Source organism: Pteronotus mesoamericanus, unplaced genomic scaffold (genome assembly GCF_021234165.1).
Source record: "Pteronotus mesoamericanus isolate MK-2021 breed Mesoamerican mustached bat unplaced genomic scaffold, CSHL_Meso_final scaffold_85, whole genome shotgun sequence".
In the NCBI taxonomy this organism is placed as follows: Eukaryota; Metazoa; Chordata; class Mammalia; order Chiroptera; family Mormoopidae; genus Pteronotus; species Pteronotus mesoamericanus.
Genome location: NW_026555329.1, coordinates 1497770 through 1516857, shown reverse-complemented (window position 1 = coordinate 1516857; position 19088 = coordinate 1497770). Strand labels below are relative to the sequence as shown.

General features: G+C 45.0%; 1 protein-coding gene across 1 annotated transcript in view; it reads right to left on the bottom strand.

Annotated features, from left to right (window-relative positions):
* JAZF1 (JAZF zinc finger 1) overlaps window positions 1–2427 on the bottom strand; it is a 302566-nt gene extending 300139 nt beyond the window's left edge. Inside the window, exon 1 of the mRNA XM_054563892.1 lies at window positions 2251–2427. Within this exon, the coding sequence (XP_054419867.1) occupies window positions 2251–2365 (115 nt within the window). The 5' untranslated portion in view covers window positions 2366–2427. The remainder of the gene's footprint in view (window positions 1–2250) is intronic.
* Window positions 2428–19088: the final 16661 nt, after the last annotated feature.

Genomic DNA, 19088 nt, shown 5'->3' with positions numbered 1-19088 from the left:
TTTGAGTTGAAGAAAATTTGTGGAACCTTTAAGACTCTCAAGAAAATGCTTGCACAGTTCTAAAGACAATTCTGCAAACTCAGAAAGCTCTTGCGATTCACCAACTACTAGTTTTAAATCATCTAGTTGATTACAAACTAAATCCTGTCACACATTTTAATAAATATAATTTATATTTTCTTTTAACCAGCTTGTCAAGTAGGCGGACAATGTGGAAAAATTATCTTACATTAATTAGTTTACCCTGAAATAACTGTTAGCCAGAGTGAACGAGATGTGCAATAACAGTCTTCCTTAGGTCAGAAATCATTATTTATATATTATATATATATATATTTATTTATTTATATTTATTAGTTTCTATTTCAGAAAGTAAGGAGAGGAACTCGAGCTAATACAATTTCTATTGGAACTTTGCATTACTGGAGTTTTAGTATAATTTTAAACTACCCACCAGGAAAAATCGGATGTATCCTGTAAGCACCTCCAGTTATGACTTTCATTCATGAAATGAATCAGCAAATTTGTTAACTCCATTACACCCCTGCTTTTAAGACAACTAAAACTTGCCTCGCTTGTCTGTCACCCTTTTATCAGGGGAGAGGGCGGAAGGTATTAAATGGATGTTTCAAAACTTTGTATGTTTTAAAACCTGGTCCACTACTCATCAGGACGGTCTTTTGAAAGGTATTCTGTGGACATTTTCAATGACTTTTTTTCCTCATTCCGGATGGCCCATCACATCCCATTCTAAACTAGCAGTCAACGCTTAACAAGCACCCACTGTGTGCGAAGAGGAAGCATCCTACTAAGCAAAGGAGCATAAGGCTCGGCCTGATGTTATTCGTGCATAAATATACAGCAGTCGTGATTTATTCCTTCAACTTTGTAGAAACGTGAGCGGCATCCACATGGCTGAATCCATACCATTCATTTGGAAATGACTTTCTGGGGCAATTTACAGGTTCTCCCGATTAGACAGCCACGTTGGGGCATCACCTTCACCTTCCAACCTGCACAGGGCAACTCATCGGTGCCGGCCACACCTTCCGCAGGTGGCTGGATCGCCGTATGAACCCGACCCACCGCCCCTGCAGGAGCTCCGGATAGGAGTGTAAATGTGTGCAAGGACTTCTGCGAATTAAAGGACTTGTTGAAAGGCCCCGGGGTCCTGGGCAGGGAGGGGGAGCAGCCGCCCCGTGAGGCGCCCCCTCCCCAGCGGTCCCCACGCCGGGGGCACTGCGCAGGCCGCCGCCGCCGCCGATGCCGGGCGCAACCGGCGCAACTCGGGCCTACCACTATTTGAAAAGCAAATCGCGGAGCCCAGGAGCATTTAAATGCCCCGCTGCGGGCCCCGGGGGACAGCTCTCCAGCGGACGCAGCCGCAAGGGCCTCCTGGGCAGCCTGGCCCTGGGGCGCTGGGCGCGGCCCGCGGGTGCACTCGGGACCTCCGCCCGCAGCGCCCTGGCGTCCGCGCCAGGCCGGGGCAGGGGCGGGCGCCCAGGTCCCCAGGGCCAGCGTCCCCGACTCGGCCGGGAGAGGAGGCGAGCACCGGTCCTTAACCGGCGGCCACCAGCTCCGGCCCCCTCCCAACGCACCACACCTAGCAACCGGCGCTGACAGGACGCAGTGGCGGCGGCGGCGGCGGGAGGAGGAAGCGGAATGGCTGCCGCGGTGGAGCCACCCCCGCCCCCCCCCTCCGCTCCCACCTCCCAGCCGCTGCAGCCGCAGCCGAGCCCTGACAGCTCGAGCCCGGGCGGAAGCGGCGGGCGGCGTGTAGCGCCCACCCCCCGCATCCCCCGGCGCCTCAGGCCGTCCTGACCACCCGGGCCAACTAACTCCGCGCCCCTGCCCAGCACCCGCCGCTTGCCCGCCCGGCCCCGCCGCCGCCGCCCGCCCGGCCCCGCCGCCGCCGCCGCATCTCCCCGCCGCCGGGTCCTTCCTCCCACCGCGGCGTAGCCCCCCTTCCACCACTTCGTAGCCGGCGCGCACGCCTCTCGGAATCCCCCAACCCGCCGGGCCGCCCGCCCGCGGCACCTCGGGGCGCCCTGCCCCACCCCCACCCCGCTCCCCGCCCCCCAGGCACCTCGCGCCTCCGCATCCCGCCACCCCCACGCCCCCGGCTGCACACACCCTCCGCGCCCCGCCGCCGCCCGCCTCCCTCCCGGCCACCCCTGGCCATTCTGGGGTTCTCTGCCGGGCAGGAGTTTCCTCGCAGCGGGCACCCCCGCCCACCCCCGGGCCATTTACCGATGTGGTTGTCCTCGATGTGCTCGATGAGGTCGGCCAGGGTGGGGAAGTGGAGTCCGCAGCCCCCGAAGCGGCAGGTATTGGAGAAGAAGGAGGCGGCGGCGATGCCTGTCATGGTGCTACATCGAGAGCCCCCCTGGTGTCGACTCTGCGAGCGCCGGACGGGCGGGCGGAGGGAGCGAGGGAGGGCGGCAGGGTGGGGTGAGAAGAGGAGGGGCTGGGGGAGGGGGAGAGAGGCGGGGTGCGGGGAGCCGAGAGGACGGGACGGAGGGAGAGGGGGCGCGAGCGATGGAGGGAGAGCGAGGAGAGACCGGGAGGCTGAGGGGAGGCGGCGGCCGCGGCGGCGGCGGCGGCGGCGGCGGCGGCGGCGTCGGGAGCGGCGGGGGAGGGGGTGAGGCCGCCGCAGCTGGGAGGAGGGATCCGGGCGCGCGGCAACAGCTGTGCGGCCCCAGCCTCGGCTCCTGGACCCAGGCCTCACCTGGGAGCGCCTGCCTTCAACTTTTATTTCGCGGGGCCTGCTCTTCGCAGTTGGTGCTACGTGCAAGCTGCTTGGAGCCTGCTTGGTTCTGTATATTACAGTCGTGGTATATCCACATCCATTAATTACACATGCATCCAGCCTTGGGCACTCCGGGAGTTATCCAGGCCCCGCTCAGGGACATGTGTTTGCATTTGGCCACCTGTCTGGGGGTGACACTGGCGTTCACAGGGGACCCAGGAAAGGTAATTGTGCGCACCTTACTCTCTAAACCTTCTTTAAAAAAAAAAAAAAAAAAAAGTCCATATTCTCTGGAGGCTTGTACTCACTAATTGATTTTAATGAAGTTTCCCACTAGGCCAGAAGAAAATCTTAGCTTTATTTAAATTTCAAAATAGAGTGTTTGATTGTCAAGTACATTTGCCTGTGTTTTACATATGTACCACGTTTGTTATATTCCCTGCTCCTTTTGCGGAAACAAAAACTAAAATGACTCTATTTCCCCAGATTACAGCTCCCCCACTGCCCCATTTCAGATCTGGAATTAACCCGTCTGTCTTCCTGGGAGCAAACTGTCAGAGCAGAAAGGACAGTGCATTGGTTAAGGCTAAAAGGAGTGGGTACATGGGCAAGGGACAAATTTACTCTTTATTTAAAAGAGAAGGGATTCTCCAATCAATCAAGACTGCATCATGCTGTGAGCATTCCAACCCTAACGTGGACCACTTCAGCACTTCAGCTGAATTTGGTAGCTCCCCTGAAAACTACCATTGTCCCAAGAATCAATTACTCCATTGTCCCCACCCCCACCCCAGCTGCACTCATATTTTTACCTAAGTGTGTGTTCTTCTATAGCATTTTTCTAAGTGCCTAAGGAACATTACATTATCAGAGTTTATGATCCAGCAGTGCCTTTTTTAATTAATGCAGGTTTATCGAATTTAGCGTTTTTCCTTTAGACAAATTTCACTTGCTGTCTGGTGTAGATACATAGAGACATAGTATTCCCCTCTCCATAAACCATACTCATCTCTAGTGTTATTTGTAATAAGAGGATTGTTAAGGCTTTTCATGTGTGTATTTAGAGTAAAGGCACAGCAGAGTTTCACAGGCACAATGATGGGGCTTGATGAGTTTCCTCACCCATGACATTTCCTCTCTTGCTCATTTCTTCTGTCTCCCAGCTCACAAGGTGACAAGTTATGCTGAGATGAGAGCTGGGTTGGGTGAGGTTGGGGCAGTTGTGTTGTTGAAGTTCAGTCTGGTGCCAAGAATGGTTTCCGGGGCCCACTTGCGGGTGGGGGCAGGGCCTGGGTGGGCCTGATAATGAGCCAAGGACCCAGTTGGCAGGAGGCTGGAGCCAGGGCCAAACAAGGGTCTAAAGAGCAGGAGTTAGAATTCTAGATCTTGAATTAGAATTTTGGCAGCTGTGCAGTGCATTCAGCTGCCCGGTCTGGGAAGGCCTTAAGCTGAGAGCAGGCAGAATATCTGGCAGACACACACCAAACTAAGTGACAGGACAAGGGAAGGCAATGCAAAAGCTGCAGCCAAACAGGTGCCCAGAGAGCTGTACCACCTAGAGATGAGTGTTAGGCACCCACATCGTGCAGACTAGGAAGCACAGAGAACTCTGAAGAAGAGAGCTTTGTCCTCTGGAGGAAAACTGTCAATGGGGAATTAATTCCAGAGAAAGCATGGAGGGGAACAGAGGTAGTTCATGCAAGAGAGCTCAGAGATGGAAAGTGCCAGAAATGCGCAGGTGAAAGATGAAGGAAGTAAGGGGACTAGGTTTCACTAATCCATAAGTCTCTACAACCTGCTATCAGTTGCAGTGTTTCTAAAAGAAAGCTTTGATAGGTCAAATTTAATAAATATATTTTTATGATAAATGAGCCAAAAATAATTTACACATTGAATCAAGATGTTGGATTTTAAGATTGATTTTTTCTTTACCTCAGGCATTTACTCATATTTTGTAAAGACTCACTTTATTTTGCATGAACTAACCCACCCTACTAATTCTTCATATATGAACTGAAGCTTTGCTTAGGTGACATTCTGATACTACATATGTTCTTAGTTGTCTTAGAGGCATACTCTAGAGGCATTCCTGGTCCTTATATTAGGTACATAATCATGGTTTCTTAGATCTGAAAACTCCTCTGGCCTTCAGACCCACTGATTTTGTAGATGTGGTAAGGATGTGGTAAACAGGCCAGAAGCCTGGAGTGAGTTCTCCCTAGGCACATACGGCCAGTGTCCTGTCTGTACTCATAGTGCGTTCAATAAGGCATCAATAGACAATAAAAGGACAAAAATATAGTAACACAGGCGGACTTTAAAAAATTGCTTTACAATGGCATGTTTACCATCATGTACTAAAAATGTTTGTTTCAAGGGTGTCCCTTCAGATAAAGTCAACACTAGGCTATAAAAACATAGAACAAACACTTCAACCTATTATGCCCAAGAGAAAGTGATGGCTGATTTACCTCTGTGCTTACAAAAAACATTTGACTGCCTGATTTGAATAGTAAAATTACTTCCAAAGAAAGGGACAGTGACAGCAGTAGAGTCAGAAGGACATGGTTGTGGCTGTGGACTAGAAGCATCCACTGGGTTTAAGGCCCTTTACTGGGAAGCCATTTGTCTGTCCCCAGAGCACTATGCCTCCCCATGTGTAGGCCTAGGCAAAGTATGAACACATAATAGCCCCATAGCTTGGTGTTTAGCATCACAAATGATTTGGTGTCCAATAGCAGTTTCCTAAAATCCATCATGGCCCTTACTCAAATTCTAGCTGCCTGGAAGGTGTAAATCCATTAGTCTAATGGAGCCCATCGAAGCCACCAAAGGGTTCAGCTTCATGCAGTTATCTGGCCTCCACACAGGATTCTGTTAATCTAGCCATACACTGATAATCAAAACCATGCACTTCCTGTGCCCTGCATGGACATCTGTTAACACTGCAAGAGAATGTGTATGAACATTGGATTCTATTTTGAATTTAACTCTCCATATTGCCTTCAACTCTAGCTTTCTCAGTTTCCTGGGCCATTCTGCAGGTCCCTCTTAAGGGACCTGTCAGGTTTTCTGCATGAAAACAGGATCTTTGGTGGTTGAGGCATTCCTTCTACCACGCTCACGGAGCAGATCATGAATCCAGGGTCTTCTTCAGCTTCATGCCAGTCTACAGCCATTTATAAGAAGGTCTGACACTCCCCAGCTCTTGAAGAGTCAGGCTGCCACTACTGCCAACAGCAGCCCTTGCCTCGGCGGGATATTTTCTTTAGGCCCCACCTTCTTCCAAAGAAGACAATGTCTTTTCCAGATTTTCTTGTTTAATATTTATGTGACCAAGTCTTAAGTTCTTTGTATTGATTTTATCCCAGCTCAGAAATGAATCAGCTCTATCTGCTCTTTGATGATTAATTCTCACTTTAGCCCCCAGTCTCATTCTGCCTAGAATTAAGAGTCGGCCTTAGAACGAGTAACAGGGTTTCTCTGGTCCAATACTACCAGGGACCAATCCTCTTGGGTGTTACCCCTTGGCGCCCCGCTTGGCTGCTTCTGCTTTACTGGCTACATACTTAGCTATGGCACTGCATTTCCAGTTCCTTGCAGGATTGCTTCAGAAGTAGATTAATGAAATACCCAGCCAAGGACTACTGTTCTACCTGAGCAGCACAGGTCTACCCCCTACTTCACTGTGCCACACTGCCACCCAGATGATAGCTCCAAACCCAGATCTGATGGGATATGGCCAGTGCAGCCTCAGGTTTAAATAAAGGTATGAGAAGAGCCAAGCCACCAGTATTTCATCAGTTCCTTTAACATACCTTGGTTGAACATCTACGCAAGACTTCTCGCATACAACTCTGGAAGGAGGCATCTACATAGGCAACAGCATGGACAATGACCCTGGGATTCATACAACCCTGCGGTCCCAATCCATTGTCCAAGATACAAGGGGTACAATTTGAATAAGGCAGGTACAGCCTCTCCTCACATGAGGGAACATCAAATGCTTTGCAGGGTCCTCCTGAATTGGTTCTCAGAGCCTGCCAGTGTGGTCCAGTGGACTCTATGTAGTGTTCTTGTCCTTTTGGCTGCTCTGGTGTCTGTCATTTCCCTCCTTTCCAGCTATGGCTCCTTCAGGTGATAACTCTTGTTGCAGTTGGCTATAATGGAGTCACGAAGGCACTAACACTTGAAAAAGACTGCACAATCTTTTTGCCCAGAGATGTGTCCTTAGGCATTATTGATGCTCACCCAGCAGTGCCCAGTGTTGAAGATTTTTTTCTCTTTAAATGCTAGTAGCACCTTCCTTTTTGTAAATCTCAAAAAGCTAGCTTTTTTGAGATTTCACCAGCTCCCACTATTACAATCTTCTCACCTAAGACTCAGAGAAGTGTCAAAGGAGACTGCAGGGCCAAGGTGGGAACCCTGCTCGCTGATCTCACCTACCCTGCTAGAATCCCTCAGCACCCAACCTTCACCATCAGAAAAAGCTTCCTATTCCATGATCATCACAACTGAATCTCTGTGGAAGTCTCCCGGCCTTACTTCCTGCAGTTCCTTCACATATCCTGACATTCCAAGATGGACCAAATTATTTTAGTTCTCCAAATGCACTCACATGAACAGGCCACCTTGCCTTTGCATGTGTTGTGCGGCCTGCCTGAAACATTCTTCTTTCTTCCCCTCTCCCCGCACCAAACACACTTTAGCAGCTCTGCCTGTCACCTTCTCCAGGAAGCCTTGCCTGCTGAGCTCCATGCTTATCACCTGTGCTTCAGCCAAGCTCGCTCTCTGCATTAGATCTTGACTGTTGGCATGATGGTCTTTCTTCTCTAGACCAGTGGTTCCCAAACCTTTTAAATCAAGAACCCTATCAATAAAAAGCTTACACCCGATCCCATGAATATTTGTATTTTTATTTATAAATTATATAGAGGTACTACTATTCAAATATAGTATGTATATTATCAAATAAATCAGGTATTTTCAGAAGATGAGTTTTTAAAAATAGAAATGGAAGGTCTCCTATCTTCATCCCATACTCCAGAATATTGTCTGACCCCCATCTTGGGGTGAATGCATTATATTTTGGAGGTCACTGATGCTAGCCTTCTTGAGAAAGGAGACTATTTCATTTTAGGTTGCGTGTGGTGCTTGATATAAGTTGTACAGGGGTATAGTTTAGCACTGTGATAAGGCAATGCACTAAGATTTCAGTTTTCAATGCTGAAGTAATTTCTAACAATTTGTTACTGTTCTTTTCTTATGTAGCATCAGTGAAAGATCATCTTCCATCATCTCTGATTGTGGATAAATTACAACAGTTATACCTTCCCATGACCAGAGCCCATCTTTTAATGAGACCTCCTTTCAGGTCCAGTGTAGTGTCACGGCACTGTGCCCCTAACAGGCATTTACAAAATGCTTGTCTCATTGGTTTTGATGGCACTAGTTTCCGAGTCTCTGCTGATGCAGACAAAGCCGTTCAACTGGACAGAGATAAGCTGAAAGGCATTCAGCCATGACATGAGATCTGACACTGGCTCTCCTTTCATTTGACTGACCCTAAGACACCTTTCCCTTTCGCAGATGTTAAAGTTCACTATGATGGTTATTTTCAGTAACATTCATTGAGTGCCAACTGTTATGTCGGGCATTGGACTAGATGTATTAACATTATTATAGATCAGCTTTTGAACCTTCTGAGATAGATAAATGCATCATGCCCAAATTATGGATGAAGAAAAACTGGACCCAGGGAAATAAGGTAACTCACTGAGGTCCATAAAGCTAACAAGTGCTAGAACTAGGATTTGAATTCAGGACTGTCTTACTCCAGGATCCTTATCTTAAGATACATACTTGGATTTGAGTGTGATAGATCAGTTTTCTTCTCTCCCTACTTTAAAAAAAAAACAAACTTTTTTTTGTTTGTTTTTGTTTTTAGAGAGAGAGGAAGGAAGGGAAAAAGAGACGGAGAGAAAACATTGATGAGAGAGAAACACCAGTTGGTCGCCTCCCATGCGTGCCCCAACCAGGGACCAAACCCACAATCTAGGCATGTGCCCTGACCAGGGAATTGAACCAGTTCCCTTTTGCTTTGCAGGACAGCACCCAACCAACTGAGCCTCAATGGTCAGGGATTCTCTCCCCTTGAATCTGGGGGAACAGTTGGGCCAGACATAGGTCCACGCTCACATACTACACGGACACTAAGATTGAGAGGCAAACGCATCCTTAATCTCAGATGCCCTTAGGACAGGGACCGAGGAGCAGGATGGGTATTGATGGAGAGCGCTTGAGGCCTCCATCAGGTATTGAGGTTCTTGGCTTATCTTTTCCCTTTCCTGCTCTTGTGGGAAGTCCTTACATTGCTGTTGCTGAGATACCTTATTTTAAAATTGAACTTTATAGAGAAATAAGACTTTGAAAAGATATCCACATTTTGCTCTTTAGTTCTTGACTTGCCCTTCATTGTGTACCTACCTTTTGTTGATTTTGGGGTGGAGAGGGGAACACCTGCATCACCTAGCATGTGAAAAGGTGACTCTTTTTGCTTTTGTCATGCTCTGTCTCCTGGGTGCAATGACTCGGACCATGTTGCTTTTCAGCCAATTGTGTGACATGATCTTACTTGCTGTTAGAGTTTTAGTTCCTGGAACAGTAGAACAAGCAGCCCCGCGGAGGGCCGCCACGAAGGGTGCCGCAGCTCAAGCCCCTCTGCTCCCAGGGCTGGACCCATCTGGAGGCTAATTTTGCCTTCCAGAAAATGGACCCAGATTCCAGTTATTCTCCAGGCAGAACTTTTCTCCTTGTTTTTTCTTTTTAAAAAATGTTTTTATTATTTCTTTTTTTGCCTTTATTTTTTAAAATGTTTTAATTGTATTTTTTTTCTATTACCATTTAATCTCCTTATACCTGCCTCCCCCCCACTCCACAATCACTATCTCCTTGGTTTTATGACCAAATTTACCTTTCTATACTTTTCATGCCATCATGCTTTTGCCAACAGCTGTCGTGTTTCATATATTTAATGTATTAAATGACTTTTTTAAAAAATCCTAGCGGTCTAAACTTAGAAGCCCTAAGGGCCAGGCAGGGGAAGCCATGAGAGATGAGTGGAATGTGTGAGTGCACATGTATTCTGTGACTGGGAGGGACCAGTGAACTGGAGAGCGCTGTCCTCCAAATACCCTGGAAGGCAAAAAAGTTCCATCCGGGGACCACATTTGGCCTGTGAGCCACCAGTTCGCTACTTCTGTTTTCCCTTGCGTACCACAGTGCAACAATTAAATTGCTTTTATTATCACAACAGCCCAAGAGTGTCTGAATTAATTATTTCTAAATTCCTCACTGCCATGAGATTAGCTGCAATTTAATTCTTGGTGCACAGAATTCAAGAAGGTCCCTTGGCAGCTTAAACAGATCTCCAACACGAGGTGAGAGCTGCCCACCATTTGGTTCTCAGTTTTTTTCCATAGTTCCCAGAGAGTCTTAAGAAAAATAATTTTCAACATGCAGACTGTGTGAGTATTCCAAATTTACTTAAAACAAGAGAGGTGTGTGTGTGTGTGTGTGTGTGTGTGTGTGTGTGTGTGTGTGTTTTATAGCACCTGACCAGTCTCCAGTTATACTTTAAAATAATTAACAAAAGCTTTCTTCAATTGGTAGGCTTGGCCTTCCCAGTCTTTGAGTGGTCACATGGCCCGGAAGGCATTAGTTGTTTTTTAAAATGTATGTAGTAATCTAACATTTTAGATTGTGATTAGCCTTTGTTACGAAAGCCAAGTTCCTTCTTTTATCAACCCCATCCTCACTGCTCTTCCCAATCTTGTGCACCCCTCACCTTTCTTCACCATGTCCCCTCACTATCCTCCCTGCCAACCCTGCACTGAACCCGCAATTCCTTTTCAGGATTGATTCCTGAGTAGAGCCTGGCCATGGGAGTGTTTGGTACTGTATTTGAGAAAGATGTAGCAGAGAAGAGAAAGAAACAGTTAGGGGAAAGAAAACCAAAAAAGGGGAGGCAGAAACAAAGGTGGAGAGCTCTGTCTTCTCTCTCACGTTCACCCAAAGTCGTCTAGCTGAGGAGGCCTCCTTCTGACAACGCCTACTCAGTCTGCCCTGCTTCTGAACCACCATCAGACTGGCAGGCTTAGTTTTCCTTCCTCTGTACTCTGGTCCAGAAGACTAATCAGAGGAAAGGACACTACAAAAGTTCTGCCTACAAAAGATCTGGATCCCAATGCCAGCTCTGTCACTTAAGAGCCCTTGATCTTGGGTAAGTCTGTCACTCAAATAGATTTCCTAATCTCCAAACTGGATATCACAGCCCAGATCCTACCCAGCCCCAGGGATGAAAATGAGATGCCACGTGTGCAAACACAATAGAAACTGTAAAGTGCTAATCAAAGATGAGGCATTATTATCATCTCTGAATCTAGTGCTACAGATGCACTGACATGTGGTCATCTCTTCTCGCCAAATGCCCTTAGAGTTCTCGCAGAAGGGGTGGGTGGTACAGTCTGGTACAGCAGTGAGGCAGACCTTTATGTTTTAGGAAGAAAGGTGGCATTTAAAATTGCCAACCAGTGCTATTTCTGAGATCTCGTGAGGACGTGAAATCACTTTGGAGTATACCTTCTTTGTTCTGGGACAGGCCACTTGAGTGAATCCTTTTAGTTATGTTAACATAGTACGAGTAAGCACCCATTATTCTGGGAGAAGGAGCAACAGGAGTTGTGTTTGTTTTGTTTTGTTTTGTTTTTTGCTTGACTAGAGCTTGGGGCTTCAATTCTGCAGGCAGATGGAGGCTTGCTACCAAAATGAGCGGCTCAGGAGTTAGACCCAGAAGGCCTCAAGAGCTAAGCTCCGAGCTTTTATTCACCGATTAGACAGAGGCCTGCTCTCTTCTCACTTGAACAAGGAAGCATGTAGCTTAGTTGATGTTAGTAGGCATCTTATGACCATGAGAGCCTTCTAGAAGCCTGACGATGTAACCAACATGGCAGAACACAGTTGAGAGAGTTCAGAGAAGCTGAACTGGAGCTCTGCTAGAACTGTGCCTCAAGCCCACATTGGTCTTCTCGCTCACGTTCACCCAAAGTCGTCTAGCTGAGGAGTCCTCCTTCTGACAGCACCTACCTTTATACCTTTATTACAATGAGCCAATGACTTACCTTTATTGTCTAAGGCAATTTGTGTGGGGCTTCACAGTACTGGACGTTGGTGGCAAGGTCATCCTAAATGGCGCAGAGCTGGGAGGTTTCTGGAGAAGGGGTGGGGATGTCACAGAGCATTTGGGAAGCTTACTGACAGGAAGGTGTTCCAGTCTCCTAATCTTCCCCACTGAGGTTCCCACTTATACACATGCCTCTGATGGGCTGAGGAAGGTTAAGTTCAGCTGACAAAAGGGATGCTGCTGGGGGAAGGTCAGCAACAAGGCCTAAGAGGTCATAGAGGAAGGACACCTGCAGTGGGCCCTAGCATGGCAGTATGGATTCAGCTGTGTCACCAGGCTGATGGATGTCAATATGGCCCATGATTATGCCTATGTTCAGTTTTAGTAGATGCTGCCAAACCGCCTTCCAAGGTGGGTTTGCCCATTTACATGTCCACCAACAGTGTTTGAGAGTCCCAAAGCCTTTTACTTTGCTTTGCCCATAGCTCATAAACAAGGTGTTGTGGTTTTACCAGAGTATAACAGTTTTCAAACAGCAAATTAAAAGGTTGCTGCTGGGATAAGACATACCAAGCATGTATCCACATATACACAACCACACAAAAGCCTTAGAATGAAGGTAGCCCAGAGATCTGGAGTGATGGTTTAGAGGTAAATATATTTCAATTATCTTAAGTTATAAAAAAAAAAATGCAGCCCTGGCTGCTGTGGTTCAGTGCATGGTGTGCTGGCCTGTGAACCAAAGGGTCGTCGGTTCGATTCCCCTTCAGAACACATGCCTTGGTTTTGGGCCAGGTCCCCAGTGGGGGGCGCACAAGAGGCAACCACATGTTGATGTTTCTCTCCCTCTCTTTCCCCCTCCTTTCCCCTCTTTCTAAAAGTAAAATAAAAATCTTAAAAAAAAAATACAAGTGTAATTCAAGTGCTTGAGAACATGTCTTTCATGAAATAGGAATATCTCAGCACTCCATCAAAATTTCCCTGTCTTGTACATAGAGATGGATTTGGGGAGTATGTGGGTTGTGGCCAGGAGGTCAGATGGTGAACAGGTGGGAAATGCTAAGAAAGTTTGTTTCTGCACAAGTAGCAACCAGTGAAAAATATTCCTTTACCTTAAATTATCCAATATATGTCGATAAAACAGGCAATAATATTTCATAACATCTCCACTAATACTTGGTATTAATTCAATGTACATGTATCGAATGGCAACTTATGCAAGGCACAAGACAATTTTTTTTAAAGATCCCTATCTCAGGTAGGTCACAAATCAATGGAGGAAAATGGAAGTGTTTTTCTGGACTTGGCTCAGAAATGTCAACTAATTATAACTGAGAAAATAACAAATATGATAATAAATTCTGAAGTAGCTTAAGACTATGAAAGAACATACAGTATGTGGGTGATCCTAGAGAAAAAAATATAGGAGTTATTCTTATATCTTTAAAAATAGCTTGCTCTTTGTCCGTTTTTCTAATGCTACTGAAATACTTAAATGTTCATTCGTATTTTGTTTGTAAATCACCAAAGGGGAAAGCATTTGAAAGGCACTTAACATAGCATTGGAGAGAAGAGGCGACAGCACAGGCTCTGGAGCCAGGCTGCGTGGGGTTCGAATCCGGAGTCTGCTATTTCCTAGCTGTGTGGCCTTGGGCATACTTCTTAACCCCTCTGGGTCTCAGTCTTGTCATCTGTCAAATCAGTCCTTATCTCACAGGGTTATTGTGAGCATTAAATAAGTTAATGCCTGCCACTATTATCATCTAAACATGAATAGCTGTCATTCTGGGATTTCAAACACCCAGAAAAAAGCTCTGTGTTTAGTTGGTCCTGGATTGACCATGGAGGAGGTCAGCGGTTTGCTGAGATCCACCCAGGTCGGAGCAGCCAGGGAGGTGCATGTGGCATAGGCTTATCTGTCCTGGCAGAGGTCCACTGCCCACCCTAGCTGGACAGTGACACTAAGGGAACTTGCAGCCAGAGGGCCTGGATTTCCTCTCTGACATTGATGGAGGGAATTCTGCACTTTCACGGTAGTTAGTTATGGCATGGTCATTTGTAAAGATGGCCAAACTTTCCTTCTGCCTTGTTCCATGTGCTTATTTATAAGTGAGACAAGTAATACGTACTTTTTTTATTAATTCTAACACTCTCCCTATCAAGCTCCACAAGATACCCCCTCTCCACGGCCTAGAAATGCAGGTTTCTGTGGTGGTCACAATTGCAGCCATTTCAGTCATAGCTTCCTTAGGATTTCTCTAATATTCCTGCTCCTCTGAGTCTGTCCCATGGCATTCCCTCCTTCCTGCCTCTGTGTCATTTTTGGAGGCCTCTTCCTGTTTCTTCCAGTTTTGAAATGATGTTAACAACTCCCAGGACTGGCCTCACCAGACCATTAAAAAAACAATTCAAGGCTAGAGAACACTCAGCAGATACAAAGTGCTACATAAATGTGAAATAATAATACTTCGAACTGTAAAAATATACATTTTACCGCTTTTATTGCAATATGGGACTCATTTGTATCTGCAAAGCCTACTTCTTAAGTATTAAATTCATCCTGCAACATTTGGAAACATGTATATATTATCAAAGCCATTTGTTGTCTTGACTAACAACTTAGCACCTGTTTTTAAGTGTCTAGGACTATTTTCTATCTCTCTACGACTGTCAGCTTTGATCTCAAAGCCAAAATGCAAAACTTTAGATTGTCTTCGCCAAGAAAAAGTTTAAAAATATGAATAAGAAAATAAAACACCATACTGCTTATAGTTTCCTTGATGAAAACTGGGTAAATTGCTCTTCTGAAAAGCGGGAGGGATGAAGCAATTTATTGGTGGTCCCATTGCACTTGTACCGCATCCACCCTGGGAAAAGTTTTCCCCAAAACTAATGATACTTCCATTTTAGGGCCCTGAAACTTGCACTCATCCCTCCCAAGTTCTGTGTCTAATGCTGGGTTCTTTTTCGTAAAGAGTTCCCCTCTTTCCAATTGCATAGCAACAAACTCCACAAAACCTAATATGCCCTGTTAGTGCCATTGTAATGGTCACACACGACCACTGGCACTGGGGCAGTGGCCGTGTGTTCTGTGCCCAGAGTCGATCTCTGTCTGGCTGAAGATTGCATATTACTTGGTCCAAGTGTCCATGGACTTGCTAACACTGACTCCACCTCTGTTAGGCGGCCCCTGTGGGCTGAGAAATCATTTCCCCCAACTTCTTTAGAATCCTGCGGATTTGAGAAGGGTAATTCACAAGTAAGAGAAGACATTTTTGGAAGCTATTCCTTTAATCCAGGGGATTTCAACCTTAGCATTATCAGTTCTAAGGGGCCAGAGAATTCTTTGTTGGGGTAGGGGAGGGAGGGCTGTCTTGTGTATTATAGGACATTAGCAACATCCCTGGCTTCTATGAATTAGATGCTAGTATCGATTCCCACCACCCCTCCAACACGCACCTCCCGCCCCCCAAGTTGTGCCAACCAAACTTGCCTTCAGACATTGCCAAATGTCCCTCTGGGCAAAATCTCCTCTGTCCAGGAACATCTGCTTAGTGAACCAGTCCAGCAAATACCCTAAGATGGAAATTTTCTTTTTCTTTTGAATAACAAGTTGGGCATTTTACTGCTCACTGGCAAGACTTCCTCCATTCCAATGCAGGCAGTACTTCTGATTGACAAGTTCAAAACCTAATTGTATATTCACAGATGACAGGATCTCATTTGTAGAAAATACTAAGGAATTCATACACACACAGAAAATCTATTGGAATTAATAAATGAGTTCAGCAAGACTGCAAGATACAAGATCAATATGCAAAAATCAATTGTATTTCTCTATACTTGCAATGAATAATTGAAAATGAAATTAAGAAAACAATTCCATTTATAATAGCACCAGAAGAACAAAATACATAGGAATAAATTTAACAAAAGAAGTACGAGTTGTGACCATAGAAAACTATAAAAATAAAACATTGTTGAAAAAATGAAAAAGGCCTAGTTAAATGGAAAGACATCTCATTGGAAGACTTAATATTGTTAAGATGGCAATGTTCCTCAAATGGATCTATAGCAATACAACCCAAATTTATCAGCTCACTTCCTATTAAAAAAATCCCAGCTGCCATTTTTTTTGGGAGGGGGCAGGAATTTATGAGTTGATACTAAAATTCATATGGAAGTTGAAAGGACCCAGAATAGTAAAAAACAATCTTTAAAAAGAAGAAGAAAATTAGAGGACTAATACTTTTTCATTCCAAACTTACTACAAAATTACATAAATTAAGCCCGTGTGTGCTGGCATAAGGATAGACATATTGATCAGTGGAATAGAATTGAGAGTTTACGTTTATAATCCAGTGATTTTCAACAAGAGTGTCGAGACAATTCAATAAGGAAAATAATAGTCTTTTCAACAAATGGTGTTGGGACAGCTGCCCAATAATGGCTGCGTAAAAAGAATGAAGTTGGACCACCACCTCATACTGTATACAAAAATTAATTCAAAGTGGATCAAAGGCCTAAATGTAGAAGCTAAAACCACAGAACTGATAGAAGAATACATAAAGGTAACATAAAAGTAAATTTTGGATTAGGTAACAGTTTCTCAGATTTGACTCCAAAAGCACAAGCAACAAAAAGAAAAATATATATAAATTGGACAATTAAAACTAAAATTAAATTTTTTGTACTTCAGAGGACACCAACAAGAAAATGAAAAGGTCAGCCACAACATAGGAGAAAATGTTTGCAGGTTGTATATACCTGCTAAGAGACTTGCATTCAGAATAGATAAAGAACTATTACAATTCAACAATAGAAAGATAAATAATCCGATTAATTTAATTTTTAAAAAGATTTTATTTATTTATTTTTAGAGAGGGGAAAGGAGGGAGAAAGGAAGGAAAGAAATATCAATGTGTGGTTGCCCCTCCTGTGCCCACTACTGGGGACCTGGCCTGCACCCCAGGCATGTGCCTTGATGGGGAATCAAACCGGTGGCCATTTGGTGCACGAGCTGGTGCTCAATCCACTGAGCTACACCAGCCAGGACTAAATAATCCAATTTAAAGACACAAAAAGTTTGAATTGACATTTCCCCAAAGAAATGGCCGATGAGCACATGAAAAGATGCTCAACATCATTAAGTACAAGGAACATGCAAATCAAAACCACAATGAGATACCAGTCACTCTGACTAGGATGGCTATAATTTAAAACAACAACAACAATAAAAAACAGACAGTAACAAGTCTTGACAAGGATGTAAATAAAAATTTGAAATTGTATACATTGTTGGTGCTAAGGTAAAACGGTGCAGTTCCTCTTAAAAAACAGTTTGACAGTTCCTCAAAATGTTAAGCATAGAGTTACAATGACCCAGCAATTCCACTCCTAGGTGCTGATTTGAAATTTGAGAATGAAACATAAGAAATATGAATGAGACTGGAAAATATATACCCATGCAAAAATTGGACATGAATGTTCATTGAAGCATTATTCATAAAAGGCAAAAAGCAGAAACATCCTAAATGTCTATCTAATGAATGGATAAACATAATGTGGTTTATCCATGTAATTAAATATTATTCAGCAATAAAAAGGAATGAAGTATTAGTACATGCCACGACAATGCTGAACCTTGAAAACATTACGCTAAGTGAAAAAAGTCAGTCACGACTGACCGCACACAGTATGACTCCATTAAATGAAGTGTTTATTATAGGCAAATCTGTAGAGACCGAAAGCAGATTAATAGTTGCCAGGGACTGGGGGAAGGAGGCAGTAGAAAGTATCTATGAAGGGGAATGCAATTTCTTTTGGGGATGATAAAAGTGTTCTGGAAATAGTTAGCGGTGATGGTTGCACAACTTTGTGAATCTGCTAAAGAGCACTGAATTGTACACTTAAAAAATAACCTAAAAAAATAACATGAGTTAGAATGAAAAAACCAAACCAAACCATTATCATTTGGAGGGAAGCAGGATTGCTACAGGAACTTCATCAGAGAGGGCCCGGGGGAGCAGGACTGCTATGGGAGAACCATCTAGCATATCCTGGTCAGGGGCAGAGAAATACCTACCAATTATGATGGCAGGTGCACTGAGTCTGCCACTGGCGAGCAGGCTGCGGGAGGACCTGCCTCCTCCAGCTCTCCCCAGGTTGTCTGGGCTATGAGCTAGTCTTGTGAAACTTTAAGATAGCACCGGAGGGACTCACTGATAACACATACAGAGGAAAGCCCAGAAAACACTTGCTTACAAAGGATGATATGCCAAGTCAGTGAAAGGTGTACCAGGCCAGTGCAAAGGAATCCTCGTCTCCTTCATTCCCCTAGTGAAGATGAGGTTTCTATCCAGGAACTGGATACAGACTGCCTTAGTCCATTCAGGCTGTTAGACCAGAATACCTAGGCTGGGTGGCTTACAGACAACAGAAATTTACTTCTTGCAGTTATGGAGGCTAAAAGTCCAAGGTCATGACTCTGGCCGATTCAGCGTCTGGTGAGGGCTGGCTTCTGGTTCATAAACAGCTGTCTGCTTGCTGTGTCCTCACATGGCAGAAGGAATGAGAGGCCTCTGTGGGGTGCCTTTGTAAAGACACTAGTCCCATGATTGGGGTTCCACCCTCTGACCTAGTCATCTCCCTCAAACCCACCACCAAATACCATCACATTGGGGATTAGATTTCAGCATATGGATTTTGAGGGGCACAAGCATTCAGTCTATAGCACAGACCTTGTTCCTGCTTTTTAAGTGCTGTAGAAACTTACTTCCTTTGTGGTTTGCCCCCTGTTAATTACATTAGATTTAGGACAGCCCCTTTTGTGGTTTATTTAAAATACAGAAAAGAAAAAAGTAAAAAAAAAAAAAAGAAGAGGGAAAGGAAGAAAAGAAAAAAGGCACTGGAGATACAACTGTAAACCACACAGATCCAAAGCCCCACCCTTGTGGAATTTATATGCTAGTGACTAAATGCTAAGCCTTTTATCGGGGGTTTTGTATATACTTATCAAATTCTTGTAACAGCTTTATGAGATAGCTACTATTGCAGTCCCCATGACCACTGGGGAAAGCAAAAGGTCAGGGAGGCCTCGTTACCTACCTGAGCTCACATTGCAAGGGAAGGGCTGCAATTTAAACCCAAACTACTGAC